A 15,738-nucleotide genomic window follows, 5' to 3' on the forward strand; every position below is an offset into this window, starting at 1 on the left:
TTAAAAAAAAAAAAGAAAGAAAACAAAACAAAAAAAACAAACACACGATATACATATTTAGATATCATATCATCATAATAATAAATTCAGAATAAATTATTCTCCTCAATGGACATACTTATTAAATAGGACAATCTAAAAAAGTGTTAACAATCACTCGAGTTTCTTAACGATTCAATAAATGGATACATTTTCTTTTAAAATATTATTTAACTAAAAAAATATAATAGCATTGACTCATTGTTCTTATAAATAACATTTTTTGACACTGCACACATCTTAAACTTTTCACAAGAAGTTTACGAGATGTTTGACCGTGTTTCATTTTATTAATCTTCGGCACTCGCATTGCATTTTAATCATTTTAAACAATATTAACCCCATAAAAATACGTCTTCTATATGTTTCGTGCATTTCAAACAGCATACAGACAAAGAAAAAGGCACCCCGATAATACAAAAGGGCGCCACATCAACTATTCTACAATTTTACATATATATATATATGTATATATATAAACAATAAACCTGTATTACATTTGCAAGGTTAACACTACTACACAAAAATAGCTTGTACGGTACACCTCGCTCGGAACGAGAGACAACCGCTGTATCATTTTACACCCACACACTACTCGTGTAAGTGTAAAAAAAGCATGTGAAACACCAATTAAATTAAATATAAAAAAAAGTGCACATTCACCACCATTGATTATACATATACGATTATAATTATAGTAAGTATTTAAAAACATGTTGATTTTTACTTAATTTTTTTTATCAAAAAGACGCAGACGCACCGAAAACATCTTGTCTTTCACAATTTCGCTGTAAGAGCGTAGTAATAATAATAATAATAATATATTCAAAAAACGCCATAGAAAATGGCAGCATTAATTTTAAAAATCAAAACTTATAAATATAAAGAGATTCCAGGCAACTAATGGAATGACTAATTCTCTGCTATAATAATAATCACTGTATTATCAGAATCTTAATAATTTGTTATTTTTTTTTTAATCCATTATGGGCAATTTGTACTATTCTCTAAAATCATATAAAATCATAAATACTTAAAAGAAATATGATCAATTTATAAATTATCGAGATGAAATACTAGCATAATTACTATAAAACTAGTAAAATTCATCTGTACTGAAAGTGCCTCCAGTAATATTCAATAATTAAAAAACGTACGTTTTTAGCGAAACAACAAACAATATAAATTAAGTCAATTCTCACAATACAAGAGAAAAAAATAAAAAAAATAAAAAAAGAAAAGACTAGAGAAATGTCAAACGATATATAGATCACTCCATTATATATGTGTGGAATCATAACGAAACTGTCAAAAAAAAAGAAAATTTATTGTTGCACTGGAGTCGCGGCTGTATAGAGCAGCGGGGGGGCCATAAAATTATGAGGGAAAGGGGCAGCTTGATATCCACAGCCTCCACGTCCAGCTTGGAAAAATTTATTTCCTAAATTAAAAATAATATTAGCTTAAAACAGTTGCATGATAGCGCGCGTGTAAATTTACACCGAGTATAACAAAATAAAAAAAAAAACAAAAAAATCATAACATTCAAAAGGTGGTGGTGGATGGAGGATCGCAAGACTTCAACAACGCAAAATTTGAAAATAAGACATTTGCAAATGTGCGCGCGCGCTCACCATCAAGCGATCACCATCCATCACCATCGCACACACAAGAGACCAAACAGATTCTATAATATACCTATGATGGACTGCATTTGGGCTTCGTGTGACATCATATGATACGGTGGCGGCGGAGCGAAATGGGTCGGCTGCGGTTGAGGAGGTGAACCCATCGGAGGTGGGGGGCTGCAGTAGTTTCCGTTGCCCATTCGCTGTGCGCTATTGTAGCGATTATTTCCGCTGTTGTATCGAACGCCGCTGTTGTTATCTTGAACAAAATTACACGAATCGTTAGCGCATTTCAGTATCGGCTGACAATACGTCAATAAGTGTGTGTGGGTGTGAAAAGTTTAAAACGTTTCGAACAAAATGAAAGTTGGCATAAACCAGGAATGACTTGATTTGTTTGTATATACATATTCGAGTATTGTTTTAGTCACCCGTGATTCAACTCTATATAAGTGAGTGTTGGTACAATTTTAAACAATTCTAGACGAGAATGAGAAACAAAAGTAAACACTCACTATAATTACGTTGACCACTATAGTTTTGATTACCGTAACCGTTTTGATAACCACTGTTCATTTGGTTGTATCCGCCCTGATAGTTATTCGGTCCGCTGTTCTGTCCAGCCTGATAGCTATTGCTCTGGAAGTGTCCCCCGTTCTTTTGATATCCTGTCTGGTTGTTATTTGGCCGATAGCTCTGCTGACCAACTTGCGTTTGATTGTTGTTGAATCGGGGAGGCTGGTTGTTATTAATCCTTGGACCGTTGTTCTGATAGTGCTGTGGTTGTTGTTGAATGGCCGACTGACCCTGAGGGTTCACCCAGTGGTTGGAGGGACGCTGTTGAGGAAGGCTGTTGTTGTTGCCTTCCTTCTTCTGCTGCCAGCGTTGACGACCTGAACAAAAATCACAATGAAACGGCGATTCACAGCGTGACCTTCAGTGGTTTCCAAAAGTACATACCTTTATTGACATAAAAGTTTTTCCCGGCTAACTCCATCAAAGCTTGCGGCGGAGTTTGGGATCCCTCCAACATCACGGCGATCAGCTCTCTGGCTTGTCGGCCATTTCCGGGAGTGAAGAATGTGTATGCTGTTCCAGCTTGTTGACAACGACCCGTACGACCTAAATAATTTAAATGCAAAAAATGAATAAAAAAACTGCATCAAAGATTTTTGATGTCATATCTATCGATGAAGGTCGTGGATACTACGTACCAATTCGATGAATGTAATCTTCAGACGAATTTGGATAGTCATAATTAACTACATATTTAACATCTTCAACATCGAGCCCCCTGGCAGCGACATCAGTGGCAACAAGAATTGAAGATTTTCCAGTTCGGAATTCCGATAAAACGTAATCTCGCTCAGGTTGAGATTTGTCTCCGTGTATTGAAATTGCTTGGTAGCCCTCTCTTCGAATGTTTTTAGTAATATCGTCCACCTAATATCGAAATAAATATTGTTACAATGAATTTTAATCAAAGCATGTCGATTATAAAATAAAAATATTACCTTTTTCTTAGTTTCGACAAAAATGATAACTTTGTTATCTTTTTCGGAAGCAATGTCGCGCAACAAATTCGAAAGTTTTCCTTCCTTTTCGTGATCCTGACAAACGTCGACAATCTGCCTGATGTTATTGTTAGCTGCCAAATTCAATGAACCGATGTTGACCTGGATGTAGTCAGTCAAAAAGTCCTCAGCGAGTGCTTGAACTTCTTTGGGCCACGTTGCAGACCACATGAGCACCTGTCTATCGGGTCTAATCTGTTCGATGATCTTACGAATCTGGGGCTCGAATCCCATATCCAACATACGATCAGCTTCATCGAGCACCAAATAAGTGCAACGTTTCAAATTAGTCGTGCCCTTCTCAAGGAAATCGATGAGTCGGCCGGGCGTCGCGATCACGATCTCTACACCTCTCTCCAAATCCCTCGCCTGCGGACCTTTGGGCGAGCCACCGAAGATGCAAGTATTCCGAATGGAACTCGTCGCGCCGTAATCCTTAGCCACGGTCTGTATCTGCTGAGCGAGTTCTCTGGTGGGAGCTAGGATGAGAACGATGGGTCCGTCGCCACGGCTCAATCTCTCTTGGTGACTGATGTGAACGGCGGCAGGGAGCATGTAAGCCAAAGTCTTTCCAGATCCAGTCTGGGCGATTCCGACCATGTCTCGACCCGACAAGGCGATTGGCCACCCTTGAGCTTGAATGCTAGTAGGCTCGCTCCATCCCTGTTTGCGTATTTCAACCAGAACATGGTCAGGGAAATTTCCCTCGTCGAACTCGTGATTTGGCCTCGGGACATTGTTGCCACTGACGGTGATCTCCTTCAGCTCTCGGAATTGCCTCACCTCATCTTCGGTGCGCCCCTGTACGTTGACATGCGGCTTATAGAAATCTTTCCGGAATGGTTGTAATGTTTGTTTCAACACGTCCCAGTTGGGTTTTTTCAAGCTTTCTCCTGGATTCTTAGCTTTCAGGCTTTGCAATTTGGGTCCACCGAATTCAGTTCTAGGGATAAAATTAGGTTTAGATATGAAGCCGTTTTTAGGACCTGGAGGAGGTTTTGGATTATCAAAGTTTTTTTTTGGACCTACGTACCCATTGGATGGGTTATAGTTGACTTTTGGTCCGCCGAAAATATTTTTTTGACCTCCAAAGTTTTTGGGGCCGCCAAAATTATTTTTTTGACCGTTGTAGTTGTTCTTGGGTCCACCAAAATTGTTCTTGGGGCCGCCAAAGTCGTCATTTTGCGACGGTCCCATCCAACTCTTATTACCGAATTGTTCGTTGCGGTCTAGTCGAAATCTGTAACTGAGAAGATTCCAGTCTTTTAAGGTGTAACAGGTGAGAAACAAATCTAACAAAGACGAACTACCATATTTTCGTTTCACAATCAAATTCAACATCAGCCATATTAAATATAGCGATCGATGATATGTACAAATTTGTAATCAGTCTAGTAATATCTAAAGGTTAAAAATCTATGACCTTTAAGTAGCTGCAATAGTATTTTAATTACGACCAAAGCTAATGAGGACAACTATGTAATTGAGATGGATCAGATTAAAATATTACTATAGCAGTGACCTATTTCTTATACAATAAGCCATGGCCATATTTTAAATTTGATAAATAGTAAATTCTAATTTGTTTTCTTTTCTTATAAATATCATTTCAACTATTGAAATTTTTTTAAATATCTCCATTTATATTGATTGTTCTAATATATATTGATCTATGCATGTTGACCAAGTTGTGTCGACACATTATTGTTTCAGTTAGCTTCACAATCATCTTTATAGACCTATGTACGTCTATTGTGTACATAATATTTTACATATGATAGAGTAAAAAGATTGAAATGACAATAGGTGGGTCACGTAGTTAGAAGGACGAAAGAATTGCTCGAATGGTATTGGAGAGAATTCAAAAGGTTGCATTGGAAAGCCACAAGAGATGGGTGGATGAAATAAAAAAAATGTGGGGGGATGAGATGGACGAGTTGCCCAAAATAGATTAATTGGATGCGTATTAAAAAGGCCTTCATCCAGTAATGGATGGTGAATGGCTGTGAATGATGATGATATAGCTTTTAGATTATAAAGAAGTAAGAAGAGGCTAATAAAAAGATGATTTGGAATGTAAATTCTCACATAAGTGAGACAAAACATGAAATTATTTAACGAATGAGCGCAAATCAAAATATAGAACGCCAATATATTGAATTGTGCAAATGTAGAATTTTGAAATTTAAAAGGATGAAAAAACAAAAACACCTCTACTACATTTTTATTACAATATGTGGATGTTGATTTTCTTACATTTTATTTTACATTACATTTGTACAATATTGATGTTTTATATCATGGTTGTTTAATACTGTGTGCCATTTCAAATTTTTATATTTGATAAATTGTGAGGCTATGGAAAAATGGTCATGGTCAAAAAATCATTTTTTTTGTATTGTTTATCATTTTTTTTAATTGTATAAGAAATATATGAATTTAAATATAATTCAAAATCAATATTAATTTGACCTAATTTATATATTTCTCTAAAATATATGATTTTTTTTTTTTTAAATATTTTGCAAAATCGTGTAGAATATAAAAATAAAACGCATCTATTTGAATTCATGTTTTTTTTCTTCACATATTACTATTTTTATATTGTCACTAGAATATTCTTTTTTTTTATTTTGACCTAAGAGAAGACAAAGGAAAATTTTGTATCGATGGAAAAGTCAGTATCTATATATATATTATATAGATTTATATATTTTTAAATAATTTTGCAGGCTGAAATGATGGCAATAATACTAAGTGTATTGTTTGCTGCGAAATAATACAAAATAAATTTAATATTGAACGATACGAAAGGTCGACCGTTTTATGTAAGCGTTAAAAATGTGCAATTGAATTAAACATGGCAGTATATTTTTTCTAAAAACTGAACAATATTCGACAGACGAAAAGAATAAATGAATAAAAATTTAAATTATTAATGTATTGAAAAGACAAAAGTATAGCCAGGTGAAAAAAAGAAAAAATAGAATCGAGAGCGTCGCGTTGGCAACATTGCGCAAGGAGCGGGTCGTTCTTTTGTCTTTTTTCGACGCCTCGAAATCCCGTGGCGGGGTGGGGGGGGCGTGGGAGGGGCTCGGGGCGGGGAGGCCGGAGGGGGAGGGGGGACGGGGGGAGGGCGAGGGTGGGAAGGGGAGCCGCGGGGCCTCCGAAGACACGTCAGCGGCAGCCGCGGCACAAGATGGCCGCCAGCGGGTGGCTTTCGCGGTGCGGGCGAGGGGGGAAGGGAGAGGGGGCGAACTCACCCGAGGTGGTGGTGTTGGTGGTGCTGATGGTGTTGGTGGGGCGGTGGAGGGCGCGACCCGCTGCCTCCCGCTACTCCTCCCAGATGCATGTCGAGCGTCGAGCGTCGAGTGTCGAGCGTCGGGGTCGGGTGTGTGTGTGGGAGTGGACTCGAGACGGTCGAGACGGTCGAGACGATGTGGGTGTGGATGCGGGTGCGGGTGCGGGTGCGGGTGCGGGCGCGGGCGCGGGTGAGCGGTGCGGGTTCGGAAACGGAAACGGATTCGGATTCGGATTCGGATTCGGATTCGGATACGGATACGGATGGGGGCGCAGTGTTGTGTTTGAGCGCCTCAGCTGAAAGATCCGTCCGTCCGCTTCCGCCGACTGCCGACCGCCGACACCGACCACCAGAGCTCCGACCACACCGTCAGCCGAGTCGCCACAGGAAGTTGCCCTGCTCGCCACACCCCTCTTTACTTCTCCTGCATTTTTCAGATTCTCCATACTTTCGACCTACGCTCTTCCACCTATCATTTCATCCTTTCTCCAAAAAATACTCCACGCAATCGAATAAGTGTAAATAAATCATGGAAACATAAAAGACCCAAGATGGGTTACGCTACAGTTGCCGTTGATTTGGATTTAAATAATATTGTGGTGAACAATCACGCAAAACGTATTTGGAAGCTATAGTGCACATTTTAATCTTTCGATCCGACCATTTTAACCAGCAAACAATTAAAGAATAAAAGGATGACCTCCAGTCGGCCACGCACTAACGAGCCATCGTTGAGTTTGCACAATACTCGAAACTCGATCGAATGGTAAACGGACTACTAGTCATGTGTGAACCAGTCACAGGACAACCGGTCGCTCTAAAACTGGTCACACGCTAAAACTGGTCACACCCTAAAACTGATCACACCCGAAAATTAGTCATGAAAAACTGGTCACACCCAAAAATTCAACCAATTTTTATTTTTTGATTATAAGGAGACGATCACGATAGTAGCTATGAAGGAAATCGTCGACAAGTACCAACAAGGTATGCGATTAACCGACATCACATGATTTGAATGATTAACTCGTTTTGTGTATTTTCGTCAAATTGCCGTTTCACTTTTTAATTGTTTAAATACCGACTCTATTTGTAATTCCACTGCTAAATCTTTAGCTGAAACTTACAATTTTAGCTTCCCATCATGTGTCAATTTATTTTTATAAGTAATATAATTGCATGTGATCAGTAGTTAGAATCTTCCAGTAATATATTGAAGCTGAAAATAGGGTAAAACATCTTTGGAGAATACCGAAAAAAGTTTGTGATGTTACAGAAGATTTCTTGCACAAGATTTAAACTGTGGATGCCACAGTGAAATGTGAAACTAATTTTTTTGATAAGAATGATGTAATATAAAAGGGAATGCGCCTTCGCCCAATGAATAGAATTTGCCGAGTACAAATTTTTGAACTTAGATCTTAGAGGCGCCTTTAGCGTTCTGATCTAAAATTTTGTAGCGCCCACGGCGCTATTATTTTAAATTTCGAAGCGCCTTCGGCGCATCGAGTAACGCCCTGACTTACTCAGCGACGTCGGGCACCGCCCGACCCAGCCCCCCCCTAAAACCGGCCCTGGCTATGTCGACGATTTCGACGACTTCCTTCTTAGCAAAAGGAAATCGTCCGAATCGTCGAAAAAGTATTAAATCTCCTCGTAATAACCATTTCTTCAATAGTTAACAATCGTTTCATCGAAGGTAAAATAGATGGGGGCATATGCAAACTGAGCGACGTATTATCAAATAAAAGTTCTTCGACACGTCATTTATGGCCGAAAACGTGTCGCTTTATATACGTGTCAATATCATATGTTTAGTTGTTCGTTGAATTTTACCACGGCGACAGCTCTATAATTTACTAACAAATATATTTAAGTATATTGATCTATTCAATATGTTACTGTGTATTGGAAAATAGTCTCCCGTTCCCCACATCTACAAAGTAGACATGGATTCCAAAGTTTTGATTCAACAAAATGATGACAGTCGTCTTCAGACTGATAACGAACAAAAACTCAAATTGCTGTGTTTCGATTTGAACAAATTCAGCCCCCTGTCACGATTTTTGTTATGCTGTTTGACGGTTTTTATATTCTTCCTCGCGTACGGCTACTTTCAAGAACTCATTTTCACGTTAGAAGGTTTCAAACCGTATGGATGGTATCTCACTCAGATACAATTCCTATACTACACCATCTTCGGATGGATAGAAATGAAATTGAAGAAAATCGAACAGCGAAGGTAGTGCATCGTTGTGGTCACGAAAACACCTCACAGTTTCGATTCAATTAAGTTTTACTATTATTCAATCGTTTTAGGATTCCGATGAGAACCTACATTATACTGGCATTTCTGACACTAGGCACGATGGGATTTTCGAACTCTTCCCTAGGCTATTTGAACTATCCCACGCAAGTAATATTCAAGTGTTGCAAACTAGTTCCAGTTCTTATCGGAAGTGTTTTAATACAGGGGAAAAAATATGGAATTTTAGACTATTTAGCAGCAATTACTATGTGTATCGGACTCACGTTTTTCATTCTAGGTAATTTTGGACATATATATGTAGTAAAAATTAATATATAAATTCACACTTAGAGTATATATGTTATTAATTACACAGCTGATTCTAAAACATCTCCAAATTTCAACACCGTTGGAGTCATAATGATCTCTTTGGCTCTGCTCTGTGACGCTATGATAGGAAACATTCAAGAAAAGGCGATGAAGTCATTCCAAGCGACAAACACAGAAGTTGTATTATATTCGTATTCAATCGGTTTTGTATATTTGTCTATCATAATGATATTGACGGGACAATTTACAAAAGGGTTTAATTTTTGTATTAAGGTAAATCATCTTTAATGCGATTTTAATCTTAACTATTGATTTATTAGATCTTAAATGATACAAGATTTCTTTTCAGCATCCTGTGGAAACATACGGATACGGTTTATTATTTAGTTTTACGGGTTATATGGGAATACAAGCTGTGCTTATTTTGGTGAAGACTTGTGGAGCCCCAACAGCAGCCACGGTAACCACAGCTCGAAAAGCCGTCACCATGGTCTTTTCGTTTATTCTATTCAGCAAGCCATTCGTATTCCAGTAAGCCAAACGCATAACGATTGACAAATGTGTGGTTGTAAATTTCGAACTAATGTAAAATACTCTTACATTTTCAGATACCTTTGGTCCGGTATTATCGTCCTGTTCGGCATATATTTGAATGTGTATAGTAAAAAGTATCCAAATTTCAATATATATTCCATGGCCAATATATTTAAAAGACAAACGCAAGCCAAGCATTTTTCGGCTATAGTGTGAGTGTATATTGTTTTATTATATTTTTATGACGATTAAATTTTTTAACATTTAGTCATCATTTTTATTTATTACTACATCCTGTGATAATTTGTCCATTGTGTATAAAATACTAAACCAACATTGTCTAGCTTATTATTTCGTTGTTGCACGACTGAATGGCTGATTCATTAACCCAGGGTTTCCCAAACTATGTTCCGTGAAACACTGGTTTTCCACGGAACCTGAATAGGTGTTCCGCGAAAATTTTGCTATGGTTTTATAGACTGCAAATTGAAAGGCGAATGATGGTCAATCTCCACTGATGTTTATGAAGTCAAGAATCTAAGCACACACAAGCGGAGAGTTTGAATAGAAATTGGATACGGAAATAAAAATTGTTGAAAAAGTATTACAATATAAGGTGAAAGTAATACAAGAGATAAAATTCAATTTTAGATTTCATCAGTTGAATCTAATAATTTTGATTGTTTTCCTGCCTTAGATGAATGACTTAAATTTTAAAGTGGATGAAAAGCCAGTAGTTTTAAAGTAGATGAATTTTAAAGCCATTAAATGATCTCTGAGCGAGTTTGTTAGAAGAATACCCCAATATGGCAAAACAAGCTATTTTTGTCTTATTTCCGTTTTCTACATCCTATTTATGCGAAGCAGAATTTTTTTATTATGCTGCAACGGTCAAAGTGCAGGACTCGACGCTACCCCACATATAAGAATTGATCTCCCCTTTATTGTGCCTGATATCAAAAAGATTTGCGATTCAAGGACTAAAAATCATCAAAGCTATGTTTACTATATTTAAAAATATTTATGAAATAAATAATAGGTGTTTTAATAATATATTTTATTTTATATTTACCCAACTTTAAAAATACGCTAAGTGTTCCGTTAAAATTTCCAGGTTTTGTAAAGTGTTCCATTGCATAAAAAGTTTGGGAAACCCTGCATTAACCCTTTGAGCGTTTTGCCAACAAGTCCCTGAGCCTGAAATAGGCGTTGTTTTTTGAGTATGCAAAAAATAAACAAGAATACTACCCGCTAAGCCTTTCCAGGTAGCATTGAACATGGCTCGTGTAATCCGTGTCATTGTTTATAAAGACTGGTTTACACTGGAATTTCTGAATTTATAACCATAGCAGAATTTCTCGATGAAAATCCCTAACTGCTGAGTATTTTAGATTGAGCATTACATTTTAACAACAATGAAAAAGATGGAACTGGTTTTGGAAAAATACTTTCATTAGGAGGGCTGGACACCAGCGTCTTGTCCATACAAACGTGTTAGACTTCTCCCTTCCTCAATTATGGCACTAGAGAAATTATTTTTTAATATGCTATGGATATCCACCATAGGCATGTTTATATCTTTTTATTTTTTTGATTAGTTATTTTTTATAGGAGCTAGTAGCCACCAAACATCTATAAAATCGTCTCGTTTTTACACCCACGAAGAGTCCAGCGTGCTAATTTAACGATTGATTTTAAAAAAATACAAAGACACAAACATAGAAAATATCTTTCTCATACCATTGATGATTTTTTTTTTTAATTGGTCCAGTTTCGGAGGAGAAAACTGGAGGTTACGAAACCTCGATTTTGTCGATTTAAAATAGGTATTATTTGGTCGAAGCGCAACTGTCGCATTCACTCAATATATATATATTGTCGCATTCACTCAATATATGTATATATCGAAGAAAGGAACGGCGACAAAAAATAAGGTTTCGGGTATCCAGCCCTCTTAATAGACTTCTTTTGTTTATTTTATATTGTCGCAAGATATATTAGAGAGTCTAAACACACCTTTACAAAACTCGAAATCCTCAGCGGTAGTTATTTGGGGTAGTGATCTAGGGTTTGTTTGGATTAGCTACAATTTTTATACCTGCTTTCTATTGGATTTCTAAATAACTGTAGTTGGGAATGTTGACGAAACAGAAAAGACGTCAGCACTCAAAAGGTTAAACAAAGAGGTAAAGTAAAGGTTTGTAAAAAGTAATCCACCAAAAAATATTGGTTATGTTTTGACCTGGGCTGAGTTTTGAATAGGATGTTTATTTATGTTCAGCATACAAGTTTTTGCAAGTACAGAGTATTCACAGCGAGGTGGGTTAGTTGCCGACTTCCGGTGAAAGAGCTGGCTGAGACTGTGGGGCCGGTGCGATAGTCTATATCCTGTTTGGTTGTTCAATGCGTAGCTGTGTGATGAGATCAAACTTTCGGGGCTTTCTGTGGGCTCGCGATCGTATATATGGAGCGAGTTGGATTACGTCTTTGCCCTTGTGTAAGTGAAGATATTTCAGGCGAGAACGCTCGTACAGGAACCTGCGGCTGTGTTTTATGGGGACATGGATGAGATCACCAACCTAGATTTGGGATCGTACAAGTTGTGCTGCAAGTGTACGGTAACATTTGTCAAAATATTATTCATATATGCAAGCTTGATCCATTTTTACAGAACTGCGTTCATATACATGTGTGTGTATATATAAGTGTAAAAGATGAACAATTACCTACTTGTATATTGAGATTGACCGTTTTTGAAAATGGTCTAGTGTCGTTTTCCGTACATTGAAATGGTTTCTTCGAATATGTATGAAAATATTAAGTAAAAAATAAAATTCAATTGTTTTGGTAATTTTATTTCAAATCATTGATATAAATGTGTAACATGTCAAAGGCAAGTGATTATGAAAAAAATTGAAATATATATATTTTTGTCAACTTAAAAGTAATAAGTGTTTTTTTTTTTCAATAAGAGTGTCAATACGAAAATTATATATATTTATATTCACAAAAATTGATCACATTACATAATAAATAAAAAGTATATAGATATGTATACATACATACATATGCATACGTATCCAATACGTCCTTATCCCAAAAAAAATATATACATATATAGTTGAGATCAAAGTATTGAAACGTTGATACGATCTTTCAATACGATTGAATATTTTTTTCGTGACAAATTAAGTTTAAAACTTTTCTACGTAAGAGCATTGGATTCACATACAAAATAATATTTACACAAATATACAAATAAAGAATCATCAACAGTATGAAAAACTGGTTCAATCTTAATATATATATATATATATATATACTTCATAATTCAAGACTACCGAAGTCTACCAATATTAGTTTATCGTATAAAAGATAGGGCAGTTTTTATTGCTATGCTATTTATTTCTTTTTAAATGAAAGTTAAGTTTGAGGCGTAAAGATTTGGGGGACAAATATTACAACGCATTTATAAACAATAAATAAATATTATCTAAAATAAATAAACATTATAAATCAAGTTTGCGTCTATATAAGTAATATTATAATAATAAAAATGCACAGTATAAATACGCAAGTCTTACAATCCTATGAAATAAACAAAAACAGAAGTATTACAATGGCAAAATGCACATTCACAAAACACAGTAAACGCAATAAAGTAAATAAGACTATTCAATATACTCATTGCCAACAAAATTCCCATTCTTCGTGACTCAAAACTAAAAAAAAAAAGAAACATTTATTTATATCATAAAATGTACAAGTTTAACTTTAAACGCTAACATATGATCTACGCTTCGATAGAAAAGTCACACAAAATAAAACTTTTCTCACGCACAGATGAGTTATCCAATAGACGCGTACAAAACTAACGATTACACAATGTTTTGTGACATTTAACTAAAATAAACACGTAAACAGTCTTTCGATTAGTAGTAAATATGTACGTATATATATATTTTGAAAATAAAAAAGCTGCATATATGAAAATTAAATCGACTTGAGTTTGCAGCATTCTTTGGATACAAATCTACAATACTTTTATTTTAGACGTTGATAAAACGGAATTTCGATGCTTGTATATTTTTAAAAATCTAAATCTCGATTTAATTTCATTTCGAAAAAATGGAATGTATCAAAAAAAGTCTCTAAAAAGGAACGGACGATTAAATTATTTCACTAATTTAATATAACGAGATAGATTTGGAAAGTGATCAATACCAAATTATACGATGATATTTAGTGATATTATATACAATTACAACAAAAAAAGGCTTTGTTTATTTTTCAACATCAGGCTTACAAGGACAGGCAGGATGAATAAATGTTTTGAAGGGATTAATCTTGTTAATACTATATAAGTTATATCGAATACAATCTACACAGGTAACTGTGGTACAAAATTTGTAAAATTCATTTTTTTATCATTATTATTACTTATATTTTTTACAAAAACTTTCAAAAAAGTATTCACTAATGGCACTGTTTATAATGAATTTAAAATTAAAGCGCAATAAACAGAAACATCAATGACTTTTTGTAACTTTTTTTCAAAATTTGTTCGATAGATATAAAATTTCAGTGTAAAATAATTGTCCTATTTAATAATAAGAAAGCGATATAATAACTATATTAAATGTTTTTTTTCCTTCAGTTATTTCTACACATAAACATCTTATTATTATTGTCAGTATGATGAATATTTGATTTTGATAGTTCAGTAAACTTTGGAAACACTATTTTATACTGTTTCTGATAAGTCTTCAAAGCAAATCAAAGTCAAGTTCAGATGGTTCAAAATTATGAAACAGATGATAGTAAACTTATGTGGTATATACATATGTATATCTATCAAACAGTGCACATAGTAAATGTGCCAAACAATACCCATCCGTATTGTACATATTTTTGAAACATCGGTTTTTGCTCATCAAAAAAAAACTTTAAGTTGCTTTTCTTAAGTAAGTCAACCAAGCAAGTGATTATTCAAGCTTGAATCTTCAATATATTATACTAACAATAAAGAAATATATGTGTATGTAGCCAACTGAAAAGAAAACTGATATCACTAAATATAATTATCAAATCGCCTCGTACAAAATTTGTTCTATACATATACAATACGTAATATAATAATATAAAGATTATTGTTCGTAATAATTGCATATTGGACAGTATATTATGTGAAATCACACACGAGTACGGCAAAAACACAAAACATCGTAATAACAAACTACTACTTTTGAACGGAACCGTAACGTAACGGAAACGAAGGAGCACCAGATATGTGTGTTGAAATTTATTTGTGTCAATCTTGAACTTCTCGATATGGGATTTCACTTGTCACTGTAAAACTTTCGAAATAGTGATTTAAGAATTCGAATGTCGGCCGTTTGTCAGGCACGGCGTCCCAACACTGCAACATTAAACTATAAATATCGTCCGGCAAATGGTGTCCAGGTGGCTTCGGCATGCGATAGCCCCTATCCACCTGCTCTATGACTTCACGGCCGTGCATTCCTGGATACGGAATCTGACCGTAAGTGAACAGTTCCATGAGGAGGATTCCGTACGACCAAACGTCGCTCTTTATTGAAAACCTTCCGTAGACTATAGCCTCGGGCGCCGTCCACTTGACGGGGAATCTTGAACCTTGCTTCGGACAATATTCATTGTCTTCGATTACCCGAGCCAAACCAAAGTCGCAGATCTTCGCCACATTATTTTCACCAATCAGTACATTCCTCGCAGCCAGGTCTCTGTGTATCAAAAGCTTCGACTCCAAATACTCCATGCCAGACGCAACTTGGGCTGCCACATAGATCAGATCTTCGAATTGAAGAAACTTGCCTTCACCATTGCGTAGGAATTCAAGCAGTGATCCTTTGCTCATATATTCTTGGACTATATACACAGGTTCTTGTTTGGAACAAACTGCGTACAAGGCGACTAAACGCTTATGTCTAAACTTTTTCATTATAGCTGCTTCTTGGAGGAAGGCTTGAGTCGACATTGTGCCCTCCCTCAAAGTCTTAACTGCGACCTATAAAGTGAATCAAAATATTAAATTAAGTAAATTCT

General features: G+C 35.8%; 3 protein-coding genes across 8 annotated transcripts in view; 1 reads left to right on the plus strand and 2 right to left on the minus strand.

The window, feature by feature from the left end:
* Window positions 1-1,032: 1,032 nt before the first annotated feature.
* Window positions 1,033-6,940, minus strand: LOC143919359 (uncharacterized). Of its 6 annotated transcripts, none has more exons than XM_077441639.1 (8): window positions 6,505-6,940; window positions 4,275-4,481; window positions 3,182-4,184; window positions 2,882-3,110; window positions 2,628-2,789; window positions 2,216-2,560; window positions 1,738-1,926; window positions 1,033-1,462 (listed from the first exon to the last, which is right to left on the minus strand). In XM_077441639.1, the coding sequence occupies exons 1-8, from the start codon at window positions 6,591-6,593 to the stop codon at window positions 1,365-1,367; spliced, it is 2,322 nt and encodes a 773-aa protein (XP_077297765.1). In that variant the 5' UTR covers window positions 6,594-6,940; the 3' UTR covers window positions 1,033-1,364. The 6 variants fall into 6 exon arrangements, with proteins under 6 accessions (XP_077297765.1, XP_077297764.1, XP_077297762.1 ...); XM_077441638.1 differs by having other exon boundaries at window positions 1,033-1,480; XM_077441636.1 differs by having other exon boundaries at window positions 2,183-2,560.
* A 1,368-nt stretch (window positions 6,941-8,308) lies between these two features.
* On the plus strand, window positions 8,309-10,001 carry Papst2 (adenosine 3'-phospho 5'-phosphosulfate transporter 2). Its single transcript, XM_077441672.1, has 5 exons — window positions 8,309-8,784; window positions 8,862-9,088; window positions 9,167-9,393; window positions 9,470-9,651; window positions 9,729-10,001. The coding sequence occupies exons 1-5, from the start codon at window positions 8,492-8,494 to the stop codon at window positions 9,868-9,870; spliced, it is 1,071 nt and encodes a 356-aa protein (XP_077297798.1). The 5' UTR covers window positions 8,309-8,491; the 3' UTR covers window positions 9,871-10,001.
* Window positions 10,002-14,105: 4,104 nt separating this feature from the next.
* The window catches only part of Src64B (Tyrosine-protein kinase Src64B), a 38,535-nt gene continuing 36,902 nt past the window's right edge, over window positions 14,106-15,738 (minus strand). Inside the window, exon 8 of the mRNA XM_077440886.1 lies at window positions 14,106-15,700. Coding sequence (XP_077297012.1) covers window positions 14,966-15,700 — 735 coding nt within the window. The 3' untranslated portion in view covers window positions 14,106-14,965. The remainder of the gene's footprint in view (window positions 15,701-15,738) is intronic.

This window comes from Arctopsyche grandis, chromosome 11 (assembly GCF_051622035.1).
Source record: "Arctopsyche grandis isolate Sample6627 chromosome 11, ASM5162203v2, whole genome shotgun sequence".
NCBI classification, from domain to species: domain Eukaryota; kingdom Metazoa; phylum Arthropoda; class Insecta; order Trichoptera; family Hydropsychidae; genus Arctopsyche; species Arctopsyche grandis.